The sequence below is a fragment of the Abramis brama genome (genome assembly GCF_963993115.1).
Source record: "Abramis brama genome assembly, chromosome: 9".
Taxonomy (NCBI): domain Eukaryota; kingdom Metazoa; phylum Chordata; class Actinopteri; order Cypriniformes; family Leuciscidae; genus Abramis; species Abramis brama.
In genome coordinates, this window is record NC_139971.1 from 10,306,050 (window position 1) to 10,326,274 (window position 20,225).

The window sequence follows — 20,225 nt, forward strand, 5'->3', positions numbered from 1 at the left end:
ATGGTGTGGCAAAGACACTCTAAAGCAGCACCTTCAGCACTGCTGTCATTTGCCATTCACTTGTCCATCCAAAAAGCATTTTCTAACATTAAAAACTAAACTTGCCCCTTAAATAGCACACTAAAATGCCTGAATGAAAAAACCTCCCCAACATACAAAACATTCCTCACAGGCAAGAGATCAACTCAGAGAGAGACAGAGTTTTCCTCCTCTTGATGTTTTTGTAGGCATCACAATGTCGAGCCGAGGGGAGAAGGGGGAGGAGGGACAGAGGGAGAGAGAGAGAGAGAGAGAGAGAGAGAGGGTGGAGAAGGAAGCAAACGAGAGGAGAAAGTGGAAGCAAGAGAGTATCAGTGAAAGAAGGCAGTCTGACTGCACAAAAAAGGCGCTCGGCAAACAGCGCGCACTCATTGAGTCAGTTAAATTCTGAACACGGAGGGCTGGTGCATTTGAGCTCAAGAAAACAGTTTTCAGTGAGGAGGGACAGGACAGAGACAGACAGAAACAGAGGAAGTGGAGTGAAAAGAGGAGAGGAGAGGTTCTTTGTGGAGAGATGGACTCAGATTCTGGGGATCAGAGTGAAGGAGAGATCTCTCCAGGTAAGGGATAGGTCCTTTCTTTCTCGTCTTCTGTTTCTCAAACTTGGTTTGCAGCGCAGGCGAGCACAGGCACGTGCTGCTACTTTTCTCATTAACACATTTAACATTCATCATAGTACTCATCTTCCTTGCCCAGCGTGACAGCCTTTGACAGGGCATTCCTCCGCCAAGTGCTCATGTTTAGTCTCTTCAGAGGTTTTTTACCTGTGTTTTTGCCTTCGGAGGAAAGGTTAATCTAGGAAATTTGAGATGGCTGAATGCAAGGGTGCTGGAAAAATGAACAGCAGCACTTTGGTTTATGGCTGGCAAGGTTCACAGACTCTACTTATTATGATACAAGCTGGCAGACTAACCTAAAACAACCTTGTGATTGTGATAAAGAATAAGCATAATCTCACTGAAAGAGTTGTGAAAGAATCAAATGCAAAGACACAAGGAAAAGGAGGTCTCTTTAATATTTCAGTTGTTTATTCTAGACAGATTATTCTGCTTTGTTTCCTGTGAAAAATAACCTAGTAATGTGTCTCTTCTAGAGTTCCAGATGAGATTTCAACAAACTGTGCTCAGAATTGCCAAGATACCAAAGGCTAAGATCAAAAGTCAGAGATCTCATTTGAACTCAATTTTTTTTTTTATCAAAATCTTCCTAGAGCAAATGATCTGAACTGAACATTCATTTTATAACTCTATTCACTTACTCTCTATGCCAACGTATGGTTAGATAATCAGGCAGATACTTCAAATATATTCATAACTAAGAACTTCTGAATGACATGCAAGTATTGTTAGTTAAATACAATATTTTGCAGTTTCTTCTTCAAGTTCTCACAAAAAATCCCACAAACTTCCTGAGTTGAAAGAATTTAACTAAAGAACCTGACCACTAGATATTTAAGTAAATAAATGATGACCAAATTGTCACATTTGGTAGAACTATTCCTGCAGGACTCTCTCTATCCATTGCTGATGAGGCGTGAATGTGGTAATGTCAGTTGTATGTGTAAGGCATTGCATTCGTGGACAGCTTGAGGTCCTCAGGTTCTGTGAGGTTTGGCTGAAGGTCTCTCTCAAAGAGTTGTGGACTGGAGAGGGAGATTCTCTTTCATGTTTCTGCTCTTCCATTGGCTGATCAACTTCTGCTGTTTATTTTCTTTCCATTATCTTGGCTGAATAAGTTACCAGTTTGCCTCAGACGGCATGGCCATGGACCACCCAAAACCATTGGCAAAAAAATGTCAAGTTCTGGCAGAACTGATCGGATGGTTTCAGTCTGATTAGATGCTCTACACAACTTTGGGGAACAAGGACATGCAGGTTTATTTCTTATGCCTACCTGGACTGGAAACCTACAGCAGTAATTTGTCATATAATGGAGAAGATTGTTATAACTGGATGTAGAGTGTAGTTGAGTGCACTTTTGGCATTTTAAATTGCAGTTTCATGAGTCCCGACACCCATTTAATCATTTACCTGTAAAGGTTAAACACGTTTGTATCCTTGTGATGGACTGGCCATTCATTCAAGGTGTTTCCCTGCCTAAGGCCCAAGATGCTGCGATAGGCTCTAGCATCTCTGCAATCCTATAGGACAGTGAAGAATAGATGGATGGTTAAACAAGTTTATCTCGCTGGCTGTGATGGAGGAGGGTCAACTCAAGCCCTAATATACCCCCTATGGGACTACTATGCATGGAGATGATTACAGGCAAGACACCTAAAGTATAGATGTGGTGTTGGGGAGGTGGCGGGTTGCCTGAACAACTGACACCAGAGTAATGTAAGTGGCTGCTTGAATGCTCTGGTGGTTAATTAGAAGATTAGATGGGAATGTCTACTCTTCTGGAATGTGTTTAGAAACTTAATTTAATTAAAAGACCAATTCACACTGCACCGACAGACACTGACCATCTGGGACAATCACCAGATTACAGTACGTCGCTGTTCAATCGGTAAAAACAAGCACCAACCAATGCCAACAGGCGGTGACGGGTAACACACTGATCTGTCAAAACCCAACAAAGTGTGTGTTGCGTCTGTCGGTGCAGTGTAAATTTGCCTAAACGTGCCTGCCCAGACAGCAAAATAGTGTTGACCCAGATCCGGCCTACATCTGGTACGCGTTGAATCCACATGTACCAGATGTGGCCCGTATCTGGGCCGACACTATGGTGCTGTCTGGGTAGACTACAGTGGTGGAGAAATGCTGGAGAGTTTGTGCAGTCCCAGTAAAGTATGCCAGATACAGTAGCCATACTCTGCTGTAGATTAGTTTGCCTTAGATTCATCAAGGGAAAAGCATCACGCTGAGCAGTGCAATTGCGGCCAGCCGTTTCCGTTCCACCCTACATACACGTTCTCCTCATGATGAGTAACTGCAGAGCTGATTAGAAACACTACAACGCAAAGCCACATGTGACTCTGCAACTCAACTTCTCTACAGCTCAGAGGATATTTCCAGGCTTTTAAAGGAGAGCTCAGTTGAAGTTGTCTAAAAGCACAATGCGAGCCTGCTATTGCAGTTATGCTGCTGCTTCACTTACACACTGCTTATATGTGCATCAAAGAGATCTCTTTCATGATTTTATTTACTATGGCTGGGTTGTACTTCTTTAGATCAGCTGAGATAAACTTAATATATAGCAAAAGTATTTACATGGTGTTTGCAAACCAACTTGTTGCATGAGTACTTGATTATAATTTAAACTGTAGGTTAAATGTGTGTTATGCAATATTATTATTTAAAGTTAATAGATTTGAAATAGACTAAATTGAAACTTCATCCTTACAAACAGTTTTTACCTTACATGACATATACGTTCCAATAGAAATCTCATTAAAATATATTTTAGCTTTCCATAAATGCTTATCAGTACATTTGACATTACACTTTATCCATACTTTAACTAGACAATAATAGTAATTATGAAATTATATATATATATATCATAAGGGTTGACTAAAGATGGCTGTGGGCATCAGGTATCTGACTGTGGGCATCAGGTATAGAGGAACAGATTTTCTCAGATTGTTTGCGTTGACTTGGTCTGTGTGTGTCAATATAAGTCAGTAGGGAATTTGAAACTGCAAACACTGTTTGGAATGTCTGGTTTTCCAAAACCCAGCAGTTTTTAGGTGGATACTGCTGAAATGTTTTGCATTGGGTCAGGGTGTGTGTGTTTTAGTAATCAAAGGCTTTGATCTGCTTCCTGGGACATGTGTCCATTAGATTCTCAAGAAATGTGATGGGTAAGCGTGGGTGTGTGTTTGTTGTGTCAGCAGGCTTTAGCCTTTATCTCTGAACAAAAGCAGTTGTTCTTCTTAAATTGAGGTAAAATTGCCTTTCGCGGTAAATGTACCACATTTGGCTTAACGCATTTCAACCATTCACATGTTAGCACTAAAATTCTGTGTAAAGCTGCAACGTCATTTGCGGAAAATCACCTTTAAATGGCTTAGCTGGAAATATAGGATACACTCTTAAAAATAAAGGTTCCAAAAGGGGCTTTTTACAGCGATGCCACCACATATAAGTGTAATTATACACTTCACTTTAACTGAGTTGAATCCAGGGCTTATCCTCTTGAGATCCAGTTGTGATAGATTTATCACCTTAATCCATGAAACAGTAACAAGCTTCATTTTGATCTCTTTGCACTGATATCTGACCACAAGACCAACCAGCACAACTAACACACTGCACAGAGAGACAGTGAAGCCACGTGTGGACCAGAATAAAGGCAGGCGTCTCTCTCTCTCTCTTTTTTTTTTTTTTTTTTTTGCTGTGTCCTGCCAGAGGAAAATCAGCCCCACCAAAAAGATAAAAGGAAACTGAGAGAGTGAGAGAGAGAATGAAAGAGAGTTTTTCCTCCCTCCGTATGAAGAATGTGTGTAAATGAGAAAAATAACCATTTAAACACTCTTCTGAGCTTTCTGGCACTCTATATTTAATTCCACAAGGGAGAAAAAGTCATAATTTTAGCTCAAATACAGAAAAGGGGTGGGGGCAGAGAGAGAGAGAGAGAGAAAGAGAGAAATTGTGCTGAATTAGGGGAATATTTTTCATCCACATTTAACAAGAATCACATCAGTGAAAACAGACAAAAGTATGAGTGTCTATAAACTCTCCCTGAGGCGTACCACAGCCATTTCCACTGCTTTTTCCCATTATAGAGAGGAATGCTATAGTAAAGCTCTGTTAATTGAACTGCATGGTGTCTGTCAGGGTTTTATTAGCCTCTGTGTTTACAGTGTGGCCAGAGTATTCAGATAATGGCAATAATAATAATGACATTAGCATTTCCAGAGGGAAATAGTTGTGATCAAAAGGACGTGTTTAAGCTTTAGAGAATTTGACATGATCTATGCAAGCGCGTATGCAAATATCATCACAGTTATATTATCATGGTTACATTTTAAATGCTTATGTTTCTTAGAATGTATGATAGAAAGTTACAAAGATGGATAGCACCTAAGACATTATAACAAAGTTTGATTGTGGTCTCAATAGCGAACAGCATGTAACCATACTATTCATATTATGTTTCTGTAGTATGCAGAATGTGTACTGAGGACAAAATGTGAATTTTCCGTATACATGAATGACCAACATTTTAATGATGGGTCGATCATGAACAATTCATTCATTTTGAACGATTCTTTTGTATGACTCTGGAATAAGGAGTTGTCTCAGAGAGTGATTCGTTCATTTTGTGCTGGCCACGCATTAGCATTTGCACAACAACCTTTCGTTTGTTTCTAATTATAAAAAAATTATATGATTATAAATGATGACATGTTTTTACATTGCTTTAACTCATCAAAATAAGTTATTAAAATTATATATATATATATATATATATATATATATATATATATATATATATATATAATTTCTTAAAGCTACCTATGGATTTACATGTTTTCAGTCTATCATCGAGACTATTCCTCAGTTTAACCCCCTGAACAGACAGACATCTCTGGTCGACATTGGTTCTGATCTGTGGTTTACTGAACATGAGTGTTCCTCTGAGCTCATAGGGAGTAGATTTCATCTGAAACAGGTTTTGGACACAGTCTGGAAATGTATTATTTATTATTTTAAACACTATTCTGGCTATTTTAAATTCTACTCTTCTAAGTCATTAAATTTGAATAGGTTAGAGTTTATGAATAGCTTGTTTGTTGGGTGATAATAATCTGTTTTATTTATAATTCGTATTGCGCGTTTTTGCAGAATAACAATTGGTTTTATTGTTGTTTTGTATGTATTTCCCCAGATCTCTACTCAATATGTCATGTATGGCACTATTAGAGACTGGTACAGTATGTTTAGAGCCTTTGAATCAAGAATGTGTTTTATTTTGGACAGGATATCCAGAGTTTTTGAAATTTTTGACTTTATGTAGGTTATGTGGGATTTTCAACTGAGCTTGTGGTCAATAATGACACCTAAGAATTTTCATTTACCATAGTTCAGTCATTTCAATTCTGATCTGGACATTTATATATTTTTTTTTTTTACTAAATAAAATAAATTTAGTTTTATTGTCATATTTAATGACAATTTATTAACATCGAACCATTTTTTTAATGTTTTCATTTCTGCTTCCACTGCGTCCAGAAGCTGTCCCAAATTTTGATGTTTTTTTTTATTTTTTAAACGTCATATACATCTGGAATGTCATAGGTAAATAATGAGAGAATTTTCATTTTTGGGTGGAGTATCCCTCGGATAGAGCTGCCATATTGGGTGTTCCAATTTCTCTTATTCATTTTTATGTGAGTGGCATGCCTCTGCTATATATTACATCTGACGCTAACGTGTAGTATTGCAAATTGCTGCATAATGCCTTCTGTTACAGTACACAGTACAGCACAGTGGGCAGTATTCTAGTCCTTTGGGATCATATCCTCTTTCTTTCATTTGTATGTGTTGTGGGTCTATTATGGTATATTTGAGTAGGTCTTTAACACCTGAGATTGATGTTTTATGTATCCAAAATATTGCAGACGAACTCTCTGTCTTGATGTGACTAACAGAATTGTTCTCCACGGCTCCATTTTCAAAATGAATATGCATAACTCTTAAAAATAAATGGCTTCTATAATTATAAAGCATCCATTTGGAGAGATGTGAGAGTGTGTGAGCCAAGAGTGAGCCAGTAGCCCTCACACAAACACATCAGGGTTATGGGGAATCTGGCAGGACTGACTCAGGCTGAGAGCTTTTCTGGACAGGAAGTCCCCCACTGAGACTGTGGTCAGGGGGGGCAGCTTTAGTGGCATGGGTCGTCTGTACCTAGACGTTTGTTTTGTTTGCTTCTGACCCAGCTATTCTTCTTCATGTACAAAATAGCCCCCAGAAGCCAACTGGTAAAAACCTTCTTTTTTGACATCTTCAAAAGGAAGAGAAAAATAAAGTGTTACGAGAGACTGAATAATGTTTATTCTTTTTTTTCTTTTCTTTTCTGAAATGCTAAAGGTTTTTAGGTTTTGGCTTAGGGCTTATCTGCAGTTCCAACTTGATTTCAATTTAACAAATGAATGAAAACATGAAAAAGAAAACATGAATGTCACTTACATCCTGCAAAAGTTGCTGCCATGATGCTAGGGTGTCATGCATGGATGGTTGCCAGGATGTTGCTATGCTGTTGCTAGAGTGATGCCTAAGTGTCATAAGAGCTCACCTAAGCCCCTTTCACACAGAGTTTCCGGAAAATACACGGGTAAAGTGACCCTGGATTTGACCCGGGTTCGTTGGATTTTGGTTCATTCACACTGCCAGTGATTTTCTGGAATCAGAGAGTGTGTTCACACACAACCCGGAAAAATCCCGTAAAGACACGTGACATCGATGTGACTTGTAATGTCTCAGCAGCGTCTTAAGTTTGCTTATGAGCTGCGATTTCTCTCTCGAGAAACCACGCTTGTGCATTTTCTTTCTCTGATTCGATCATAAACTTGCGCATTACATACTGTTTCACTAGCTGGCGAACGATCTCGGCTTCAGCGTCATCACTACGACACGGCTTATATATCTTTATATATCTTAAAATATGTCAGTGGAATTGTTTTGTCTCAAGATGCACACCAGTAATGTTTTTTTTTTTTCTAAGGCATGTTTATAAAAGCTACTTAAAAGTCCTAATTTAACTAAGGCCTAATCCTGGCTTAGTCTAAGCCCTGTCTGTGAAACCCGGCCTAAATGTGCTGAATGAGTAACAAGCCAAAGTTTAATACTTGAGGTTAGGGGTTTGTTCAGAGATGCAGACAGTAAACATTGGTATTGCTTGTGCGTCCAGAGATTTGCTTGGATTTGAGCCTGTGGAATGTGTGCAAACATACAGTACACATTTGGTTGTCGATCATGGTGGATACTTTCCATTGACCTACAGTATATTGTTTTTATACAGAGAGTACGATTACTTGCATAAGTAATAGCACACCAACAAGCTGCATTTTGAGGTATCATTCATGTTCGTAGCATACAGCGTACAGGATGAGATGTGCACGTACAGACAGTAGTTGTCAAAAGTTGCGAAACATTTTTATGTTTTTGAAAGAAGTCTCTTATGCTCACCAAGCCTGCATTTATTTAATAAGAAATACAGTAAAAACAGTAATTTTGCCAAATATTATTACATTCCTCTGATGACAGCTGAATTTTCAGCATCTTTACTCCAGTCTTCAGTGTCACATGATCCTTCAGAAATCATTCTGATTTGTTCTGAAAAATATATTACATTTAAATGTAATATCTAAAATGTTTACTTTGAAGTTTACTTTTAAGTAAAACATTAATTTGGCATTATTACAAAGTTCGCTTTTTAAAAGTGTTCTTAAGTGTGTTAATAAACTTAAAAAGTTAAAATTCATGAATAAAAAGTAATGAAAATAAAAAGAAACTCTTTATATAGCCTACACATAAGTGTCCTTTTATTTCATTAATATTATATTTTCTGCAAGAAGGCCTACCATTTATAAAAAATTATGTATTTTTAAGATTTAAAGTTCACTACAAGTGCACATTCAATACAATTAAATGCACTTCTTTTTCACATCTCCAAATCTGTATGACTTTCTTTCTTCTGTGACGCACAAAATAATATATTTTGAAAAATGTCTCAGTGTTTGTTGTATTGGGCACTATTGACTTCCATTTATGGACAAAAACTGTTGAAACATTTTTTAAAACATCTTCTGCTGTGTTCCACAGAAGAAATAAATGAAAGAAAATGTCCCTTTAAGTTTAATACTTTGCTGACCCTAAATGGTTGATACATCTTAATAGGGAAGTGTGGGCAAATCAGATTATGACAGACTTGCTTTACTTATCTAAGCATCTTTCGCATTATATTAAGCGAGAAATTTGGGTTCGTCTGACATTTCAAGATCTGCTGGAAGGGACGTAAAAACTGTTAGCTTCCATTTAAAAATCAGCAGCCGGGTGCAAACCTCCTGTGGTTTCTGCCGAGTCTGGAAAACGCACGTGTGTGCCAGACAAGAGGGAGCGTAACTCTGCCCTCAAAGACTTCCTTAAATCCACATAATCACCCCGGGCTGTTCTGGCTTCACTTCTGGAGGAGGACACTTATATTTGACATTGGTTGGCCAGTCATCTTTCTACTCATGGTTTTCTTTTCTTTGTTGTCTTTTTTAGACTCACCAACGTCTAAATAATCATAGAGCATCTGCTCACAGTGATATCACAAACAGCAGATGAATATTTAACTCTTTAAATCTCTCATTATGTGTGGAGTTGAGTATATTCTGAGCCATAATTAGATCTGATTTCATGCTAATCGTCTGATTGGCTCCTCTTTGGCAGTCAACAGACAAGTATATGCAAGATATTAAAGTTAGGAACTGTAAATGTAATTTTAGAAACTCATTGTGATATCAAATATGACACTGAGCACACCACAGTGGGACTTTATAGGGTCATTTGATATTCTGGGCCCAGTCCAGACATCTGTGGAGGCGTATGGTGCCATCCTTTGCTGAATTATTGTAGTTTAATATACTGTAACACACATTAAAATAAATATTTAAACAGTGAGGAGTTATTGTTATGCAGTCACTACTAAAAAGGTATGTAATTTCAAAGAATTTTAGCTGAAAGTCTTATGGGTTTGGAATGGCGTGAGGGAGAGTAATTAATGACAGAATGTTCATTTTTGGATGAACTATCCCTTTAATATAATTGGTTTGCAAAATACGCATATGGCCGGATTTTTTGGTTTTCGAACTAGTTTAGCAATATATTGGTTTTCTATCAGAGTTATTTCTCTGAAATATTCAGTGTTTATTACTTCTAGATGGAGGCAAACTGACCAAAATCACACACTAGTTAATTTAAAGGTACTGTAAGCTAGTTTTTTCTTCAAGCCAGGGCTGTCTTCAGAACAGAATACTGTCAATATTAAATTGAGCTTCTGTTTTCAAATAGTTGTTGGAATAAAATTATGCATATAAACCCATTTAAAATAATTGGGGTCAAATTGACAGCTCTTTTCACACCCCCAGAACACATAATACTCATTCCTATCTGTCAAATACTCGGTCAAAGCTTTCTCTAGTATTGTAGTCATCATTGTATAAGAGCACTTTCAGAGTCCATTTACACAACACAGTTGTGTCATTTACAAAGAAACTTTGTAATTGTAAAACTTTGTAAAAACTTTGTATGTTGTCTGAAAAACAATATATTTGGCCACCAGTTTGCTGTAAATCATTATTTAGTTTGGAAAGTCAATAGACTAGAGTGATGACGAATGATAATGAGTGATAGCATCACCCTGGTTTCCTCAACAAAAAGTGATTTTTGGATAATTGCAGAAAATAAGCTCTGTGACCAACAAAAGTTTATGATTCTTTCACACTATGTTCATCATGATAATCTTCACACATTAACACAACTTCTATGAATTTTGAAGCCTCTATGCAATCAGCAGAAGTAAAAAAGTTAAACGTAAGCTATAAAACGACTACACAAGTTACGTGGCCTTAACGTTACCACCGCAAAGCTTCAGACAACTCTTTTAATCTTTATTTAAAATCCTGCTGGAAAGTTTGACTTAGAGTTTGCATGAGCCTGATTATAAACACAAGTGAGTAGATGAGTTTTCCTGTTTGGGATGATGACGTTTAATGTCACCGAAAACCTGAGACACATAAAACCTTATGAATATCACAAGTAGTAGATTCTTATGTCATAGAATTAACTGAAAATGTATTGAGCTTGTGTTAACCACAGGCCTTATTTCAGGCAGTTAATCAAAAACCCATTCATAAAACCCGTTGACTTTGGGACAGTGGAACTGGAAGTGCAGAAATGCGTACTCATTTCCAGGTTTTATGACTCAGTCCTCCTGCAGCCCTCTATAGGGTAGTCTCGCGTAGTCAGACTTTCAGACTGATGGCAGAAGGTCTGGACTCCATAGCAGCTTTCATTGGCCAAGGATTTGCCAGAGGCCGTCTGATTAACATGTAAAGCAACCAATCGCAGTTAGTTTTGTTCATGTCATGTTCAGGGGCATGAAGATGTAACGTCAGTGTCCCTACAATAACAGGTCGGTGTGCAAAACTCTAGGAGTTTATGCCGGGAACTTTACATTCTTCACATAACTTTTAAAAATCCAGTGTTTAGTAGATCCTGATAAGTGGTCATTGTCACAGTTGTAAACACAACAACGTTCTTTTCCATGAGGGGGTTTGGCCTCATGGCATCTTTGTTTCTAAAGAACGCGACACACACGTCACCAGGACATCCTGTAGAATTCAACCAGTCAGATGACGACTAAATCCTGAAGTGTTTCCAGTTAAGTGTGCCTAATATGCATCAGACGTTCAGCCAGCGGTCCGTGGGCGGGACGTGTGAGGCTGAGGGGGTCTGGAGAACACTTCATAAAACATAGCACGACTCTCAGTCAATACTTTACCAAAACAAATCTCATAAAAGCATAATGCAGGGCAACAGTCTGTGTACAATTAAATACCTTGAACCAAATAAACACCCTCAGAGGGCAAAGGATATCCATCTCTCTCAAACAAAATGCATTTAACAAGCCTGATGTCAAACCCTTTAATGTACCAGTGTTATCACATGACCTACATTTAGTCAGTCAATCTATTATCAAGCAATAAATTGATTTAAAAAAATCTCCACAGGGCAAAATCTAACATCTCTCAGAGTTGACAACTGACCTTTATGTTGAATCACACATTAGAGACACACACACCGAGAATAACCCATTTACCTTCTGCACGTTTAGACAAAGGTCAGTATGAGTCTGACTGGACTGATATCACATCAGATCACATAGACATGTGTGGTGATACTGGCTCTCTTCCAAATCCTAGTGAGTCACCTCACTGGCTACTACATAGGCAGCCATTGGAAAGTTCACATAGAACATGTTCTTGAGGTCAAAAACAGCTTGGCGGAGCGCAATGGAATGGAACGGAATGTTGGGGTCAGGATGTTTCTTAAAAAAAAAAAAAAAAAGAAACGTCTGATGCATTTGTACACAAAACAATCATTAAATAACAGTGCAAATGGAAAACGAGAACTTGTCCTTAAGGCCTAACCAAAATGAATCTTTATGTGACTGACTTGAGAAGTAAACAAGAGACTCAACTATTTCACAACTGTATGCCTTATTTTCTAAACAACGAAATTTCCTCAGCTTCTTGGATCAGCCATTTTGGAATATTTTTTTTCACTGACCTCGATGCAGTGAATTCTGAGATTGGCTTCTCCAAGAAGGCCAATCTCTGTTAGAGATTTCACATAAGGAAAACAATTTAGTTACATATTATCTAGAGCAATCTTTTATTGCTTAGTGGTTGCCCTTGTGAAAAAGCAGTACCCTGTAACATACTTTTACAAAGAGTACCTCTTACGGAAATAATGTTCTTTTCAAAACAAATATATTCATACTGAATGTAATGTTTTCAGACACTTAGCTCCACTAGTTTCACTCCTACCTCATGATTAACGAGTACGACGGTGTTGAGACGACTTGGGTTGCAAAAATGATGTTAACAGTATTGAAAACAATCAGCTGAGAACAAAAGAGATCTTAATGTTTTTTTTTTAACTTTCCTGTCTGACTTTCCCTCTTCTAATCTATGCACTTTTCTGTTGTGATTTCTGTTTTTTCTTCAGTATTGTGTAAGAAGCCGTGACCATCAAACTGAAAAAACCAAGCACACTAGATCAGTCTTTCCAATGGGTTTTACTCTCCATCATTGCTCACACTTTCCCTCTCTGTCTCTTTTCTTTTCACATTTTGCCCATTTTTGTTCCATCCGCGTTTCCTCTGTCTTTTTCCAGTACGGAAAGAGTGAAGGCTCCCAATGTTGTGCCAAGCATTCACTCACAGTGAACCATCTCTGCTGTGCGTCTTTTAAATGTTGACAGCTCCTCACAGGAGTAAACGTCACTGCAGAGTTGGTGCCGATCCCAGACGAGGAGGCCCACGGCTTTGCCGCCACCACACACGACTAATCACACCACAAACTTAATTACAGTGCTTGCAAGACCGCAATGCATTGATACTCCTCAAACATTCTGCTTTGGGGTTGTTCGTATGCCCTAACCTTAAACTTATTAGACTGCTTAACGTTTACACTCAAACTTCAAACTTTTGTTGTTCATTCAGCCTTAAAGGGATGATTCAAACTAAATATTAACTCATTTCATTCTGCAAAAAAAAAAAAAAAAAAAAAAAAAGTCAAGTCAGTGGGTCTTTCATAGAACAGTTCAAAAATTCTTCAAAATATATTCTTTTTTGTTACATGGAAGAAAGGAATTCATACAAGGAATTCATTCTGGCACAGGTTTGGAATGAGATGAACACGTAACTGCACACCACTGTTCAAAAGTTTGAGATTTTTAAAATGTTTATGAAAGAAGTCTCTTCTGCTCACCAAGGCTACATTCATTTGCTCAGAAATACAGTGAAAACAGTAATATTGTTAAATATTATTACAATTCAAATAAACTGCTTTCAATTTAATATATTTTAGAATGTAATTTATTCCTGTGATGGCAAAGCTGAATTTTCATCAGCCATTACTCCAGTCTTCAGTGTCACATGTTCCTTCAGATATCCTTCTAAAGACACAACAAGGACGATAATGATAAATATAAAGTTCTGAAAGTTGTTCTAAATATAAAAGAATAGCAGAGTCCACAACTATAACGATAACGGCACAGAGGAACAATAACAATCGTTGGGATCAATTTAAGAATGATTTTTGTCCAGCTGATGAATGATAAAGAAACATTGACAGCCAACCAGAACGGGCCATAAAATAGGGTCTTATTAGGTGATCAAGAAAATTTCTTATTATTATCACAGTTGAAAAGAGCTGTGTTGTTTTATTTTTGTGGATACTGTGGAGCATTTTTTTTCCAGGATTTTTGATAAATAGAAGTTCATGAGAACAGCATTTATTTGAAACAGAAATGTTTGTAAAAGTCTTTACTGTCACTTTTGACCAATTTAATGCATCCTTGCTAAATAAAAGTATTAATTTCTTCACACACAAAAAAATAATAATTGTAACTGACCCCAAACTTCTGAACAGTATGATTTCCAAACTGAATTGAACTTGAACAGTATTATTTTCCTCCCTGCAAGGACTGCTACTGTATTTCCTTGCAAATGCAGTCTGACTTCCAAATTATAACTCTCGAATTCTACACAGCTGCCAAATATTTCCAGCTGCCAAAGTCAGATCATCGCTCGCTGTCTCTGTTTAAAGCGTTTACCGTACATGTCGTGACAGAGTAGGAGAGATATGAGAGCAGAAGAAGCTGTTTTCATGTCGAGTCTGTCCCTCAGGGACCTCGCTGGAGAAGCTTTCAGAAATCATAGTGTTCTCCTCAGAGGAAGACAGAAGAAGGAGAGAGACAAAGAGCGCAAAACGAGTGGGAAGGAGAGAAGTAGCCTATGGCAACATTAGGTTTGAGATAGGAAAGTAAATGTGTGTCTTCTCTTCCTCAGAAACAAGAATTCCCTCAGTACAAATCTTTTCTCAAAACTGCAGAGAGCTTTCATGTGTTCTGAACATGTCTCTATTAGTGCTTATTAAATTATTAGTGTATGAGGCTTATAAAGAGATGCTGCTGTGCACCCAACATGTGGAGAAACATATACTCAGATTAGAATTTAAAGATGTTGGCCCGCTGTCAATTACAGATAATAACTTCGGTTTCACTTTATTTTGATGGTCCCTTTAACACATTCTGTTGACTATAAGTAACATTGCACCTACATGTCTACAAACTCTCATTAGAGTGTTAGTAGAGTATTAGTAGACTGGTAGGGTTAGAACCTAGTTGATGTAGGTGCAAAGTTATTTATAGTCATTAGAATGTCTGTTGGAGGACCTTCACAATAAAGAGTTAGCAGATATTAAGCAGACAGTTTACTGATACTAATATTCTAATGGTAGTTAGTTGACATGTAGTAGCAAAGTTACTTATAGTCAACAGAATGTTCAAAAGGGACCCTCCAAAAAAAGTTTTACCATAACTTCAAGTGTGTACATGAATAAGAAACATGTTTACACTTACAATGGAAGTCTAGCAGGCAGGCAGTACTGTGAATAAACTTCAGCTGGCTCTTTGTAACGCGTGACCAGTTGCGACTCGTCAGGGGAGGTAATGGAGGCACAGCCTAGTACATATTCTGAGGTGAAAAATGAGAGAAGGATGAATTAATGTTGATCAAATTCCCAGTTTTTCATTCCATGTCCTAGAATGTGATTTTTCGTTTTTGTAATTTCACCATTGTAACACCATAAAATATCACTGAAGTCAAAACCACCGCTGCTCCTCCAACGCAAGTGTCGTGAAGGGAATCTGTGCTAAGACGAGTCTGAGGGGAAAGAGAAAGGGAGGGGGGAGGCAAATTCATAGCCAGACTTTTCCCTCCGTTGGTAAGATTAGCCAATCACCATTGAGTATTTCACTTTTAGCAGTTAGAGTGTTGAGAATAAACTAGACTAGCCTCCCTTGGTATCAACCAATCATTGCAGGGACATAAATTATGTGATATTAGTTTAAACTGCTTCCGCTAGCAACTACCTTAATTATGGAGAGTAGAGATATTGAAGATTTGATCGCCAACAAATTTACCAAGATACCATTTGTGCAGCAGCTATAAATTAAAAATGAAGGAAGACCTCACGCCAAATTTGGATACATCAATCACCTTCACTAAATGGCTGAACATGTTCTTTTAACACAGACATTTAAATGAAAAGGTTAGAAGGATGGATATTTTTCTTCAACTGACAGTCTAGGTGAGTGGAATTGTATTTATATTTGCTGTATATGTGTCATTTTCTTTTTTACATTTCATGTCTAAAAGTGTCCAAAAAATCCATTTAAATGCGATTAATTTAAAAAAAAAATCCTCTGGAGTGGGTCCACAGACCACTACAATTATTGTGCCTCTATTTTATAATCCACTAGTCGCCACTGCTCTCAGCCAGCTAGAAAAGTAAAACTGAACTACTTTTTAAATACAGTATCTGTGTGAAGATACCAGGAAAGGATATGATGTAACTTACTGTAAAGCACTGCCTACTCTGTTTTCCAAGCATAACAAGTTCCTCCTCCTAGAAAAACAATTCCATGTCAGAAATAGCAATCTATACATAGAAAACAGATTTTTATGAAGCTTCTGCTTTTATTACAGTATGGTGGATCAAGTAAAGTCCCACCTTCTAAATAAAAGAGCCAATTATGTAAAGTCATCATTTTTTTTATTTTTTTTATTTAATGCCACAAAAACAATAAGTATCACAGTCACATTTTAACATTATAGCTGCCAGATTTTTTTGCTTTTACAACATTACATGTTTTCAGTGCTTTTTTTTAGTTTGCTCCAAAAGGTTTACTGTATGTATAGTTTCATCTCATTTATAAAATGAGGAAAATTGTGTTTATAAAGAGCCCACATATTTTTATGTATATGGTATACTCCTAATAAAATAAATAATTGTATAATATATTGTCCTTTACTTTCAACACAGTCATTCTGAAAATAAAAAGCATATAAAATATACATATTTCTATCATACACTCTAGTTTTCTTACTGATACAAAACTTGTTTTGCACTATCCATGCTTTGTTCCAATAGATAATACCAAATAAAGAAGACCAAAAAAATCTTATAGAGCAGCAAAGTCTCTTAGTTGAACTGGTAATCGAAAAAAAAAGAAATTCAGATGACAAATATCCATTTAAAGTCTTCACTTGATCCTTACGGTATAGGCTACTTGCTTTTTGATGACAGCATCACTGCAGCTGCTGTTGGAAGCTCCATATACCATAGAAACAGCCATAAAGTAATTGGTGTCTTGAAACTTGAGCTCAGCCTTTGCTTTACACCTGCCCATTGCATGGACTGACCTGAAATATAATGTTTTTAAAGCGATATTTGAGGATAAAAACAGCATCTATTCTTGTCAGACTTTAATGTTGATTTGAAATATGTTATTGAAATACAAACATTATGGGTTTGGAACGGCATGAGGGTGAGTAATTAATGACAGAATTTTCTATATTTATTAACTAACCCTTTAACTGCTTGATTATTGAATTGTTGCTAAATTAGCCCCTCCAGTTTCCATTACTGCAAATATACTGTTCATACCCAGTGCAGAAAGTCAAAATGATTGTTTAACCAACATGTCACAGATGCCTTTCATAGAAATAATGGTAAAAAAACAGCAGTGACCCCAAGGGTCTTATGGGACACGTGTCATCGTCATTTCTGACTCCTAGAAAGGGAGCTACAGTACATTCTACATTCATATTTATAATACAGTCTTTTCCTAACAAATCACCACTCTCACCATTATTTGTTTATGTAAAATAACATATATTCTTTATCCTGGTATAGCCAAGAGAGAGAGAGAGAGAGAGAGAGAGAGTTACAGAGAAGCGAGTGCGGAGGGGGTGTCAGAGGAGAGCAAGGGTCTGTGTTGTCTAGAGTCGTGTTTTCAACACCTTTTTAATTAATTCTTCAGTGTTTGAAAAAAATCCCAGCTGACAGCTTCACACATTCACTGATACACACACACACACGCGCGTGCGCGTGCACACACACACACAAACAGAAAGGAAGGAAAAAATAGAGCTGAAGAAATCACACACATCTGTGCTGCATCTTATACAACAAGACAGCGTGTGAAAATCAAACACTTTCTGGCAGTGATGCTTTTTAATAGATTACTTATTATGGAAATAATATATTTAAGTCAGTACATTTAAAATATAGTTACTTTAAATATATTATCAAATGACACAGTACATGTACATTCATTATCATGTACTTTACATGTGCTTTAGTCTGCTATAGTCAACACATCAAAATGAGTGTATTCTTTAAAGCATGACAAGAGATTATTAAAGTAAAATGTTTAACATTTATTAAATTTGACATTATTACAAAGTGCACTTTTTAAATGTGTACTTAATTGTGTTAAGCATAGTCATGAAAGTGTACTCTCTTTAAGTAGGCTACAGCTAAGTGGCCTTTATTTCGTTAATATTCTAATATCTGCAAGTACAATTAAAAAAATTAAGATTAGAAGATGTTTTTTGGGGACTTTCCATAGACAATGATTTTTATACTGTAAACACTGTATATTCTATCCCTTTAAACTATGAGACTCTCACACACACACCTTACACACACACAACACACACAATTTTAATATTTTTTCAAATCTACGTAAAATTATAATACTGCTTTGCAAATGGCTAATAGTTGTGAGATGTAAATAGGTTAAACACTGACCAATGTCCTCCAGAAATGATCAGAGTGTGCATACAATTTTTATTTCTGTACTTAAAAAGAAAGCATCAAAAAACTAAGGTGATCTACGAAAGGTAAGATATTGCTTCTCAATCAGAAACGCTGCACTACATTCTTTGCATTGTTAATGAAACTGTACAGAACTGTTCCAAGTTCCAAGTTCCAACATCTCTGGATTTAATCAACCTATCAGAGGTGGTACTTGGCATGAAACATCTAAGGACCACTGCTCTATAATATTCTGAGCTCTAGATATGACTCGTATCCCTCCTTTAGTTTGTCTAAGGGATTTTTTTTTATCCGTTATCATCCATATAGTAAAAACAACAATCAAGATAAATCTGATCACCTAAAAAAATAAAAGTTGATTATTCCTCAACAAGCTGCACAACTTGAGGCATCATGCTTGACCTCATACTTAAGGTCCCCCTGCATATGAGCAATATTAGTAATGCTTGATTTAGGAAACGCAGCTAATAATATCCTTCTCTTTAATTCCTTATAAGGACTCATTTTCCAACCTTGGTAAACTAAATCTATTTTTTCTCCTTGTCAATTGCTCGTTTAGTATGGGCAATAAACATCAGGCACATTCAGTGATTGATTGATACACTTTGAACTTTGGTACTGACCTTTTGATATGGTTAGAGATTAATGTATTTTTATGAATGAGAACTATCAGGATTCGTGATGCATTACATTAAATGGTGGATCCGATTAAACACAGAACCCACACAAGCAAGCAGGAGACTGTGCTGATGGTGTGTTGTCTCTGCTTGTTGCTTTGAGCTGACAAATCAATTCACTTAGTTTTCAGTGATCTGTAAACACATAAAAAGTGAAAAAGGGGAATGTAAAAAAGTCCCACACTATATAGTGATAATATGTGACAAGTTCTTTCCAACTGCTGCGTCCAATCAGAACATGTACTGTCCTCCCTATGATCAGAGCCGACCACAACTGAACGCAACGACACACCTGCTGTCAGATCCTGGTGAAGTTATTCTCTGATCATAATTGAACAGTTCAGTGATTCTGACTGTGACTTTTTGTGTTATGGAACAGGAAGCAGTAAAACTTACGGTAACACTTTATTTTACAGTGTCCTTGTTACATATGTTACATGTACTTACCATAGTAATAACAGTAAATGATGCATAATTACATGCAACTAACCCTCAACCAAATACTAATCCTACCCTAACCCTACAGTAAATACATGTAGTTGCTTAATATTACGCAGTACATAAATATATAATTACACTGTAACAATGACACCTTAAAATAAAGAATAACCAAACTTACAATAATAGCTCATCCAAAAATGAAAATTCTATCATTCACGTACCCTCATGTTATTCAAATCCTGTATGATTGACTTTCTTCTGTGGAACACAAAAGAGAAATTTTGTAGAATATTCCTGTTGGAGAGGCTTTTGGACTGTTAAGTTCTAATTAGGTAATGGGCGAGTAAACCACCCTGGGAGCTTGTCAGAGCACAATAAATTAGGAGACAGGTAATGGTACTGGACTTTTGGTAATGGACAGGTAATGGACAGCTGGAGGTAGAGGTATGGGCCACAAATGTATATTCAAAGATGTAAATAGTCTGAAGAAAAATGTATTACAATAAAGGTAATGAATAAACAAAATATATAAAAAATAATAAGCATTCTCTTTTACATAATACAACATAATTATCCCCAATTCACATCAGTGAGGTTTCTATACATAAACATAGTGTAATATTAAAATATTGCTGATAACTTACAAAGCACTAAAT

At 36.8% G+C, this 20,225-nt stretch overlaps 1 protein-coding gene across 1 annotated transcript in view; it reads left to right on the forward strand.

The window, feature by feature from the left end:
- Positions 1-306: 306 nt before the first annotated feature.
- The window catches only part of tnfaip8l3 (tumor necrosis factor, alpha-induced protein 8-like 3), a 41,608-nt gene continuing 21,689 nt past the window's right edge, over positions 307-20,225 (forward strand). Inside the window, exon 1 of the mRNA XM_084124090.1 lies at positions 307-599. Within this exon, the coding sequence (XP_083980216.1) occupies positions 554-599 (46 nt within the window). The 5' untranslated portion in view covers positions 307-553. The remainder of the gene's footprint in view (positions 600-20,225) is intronic.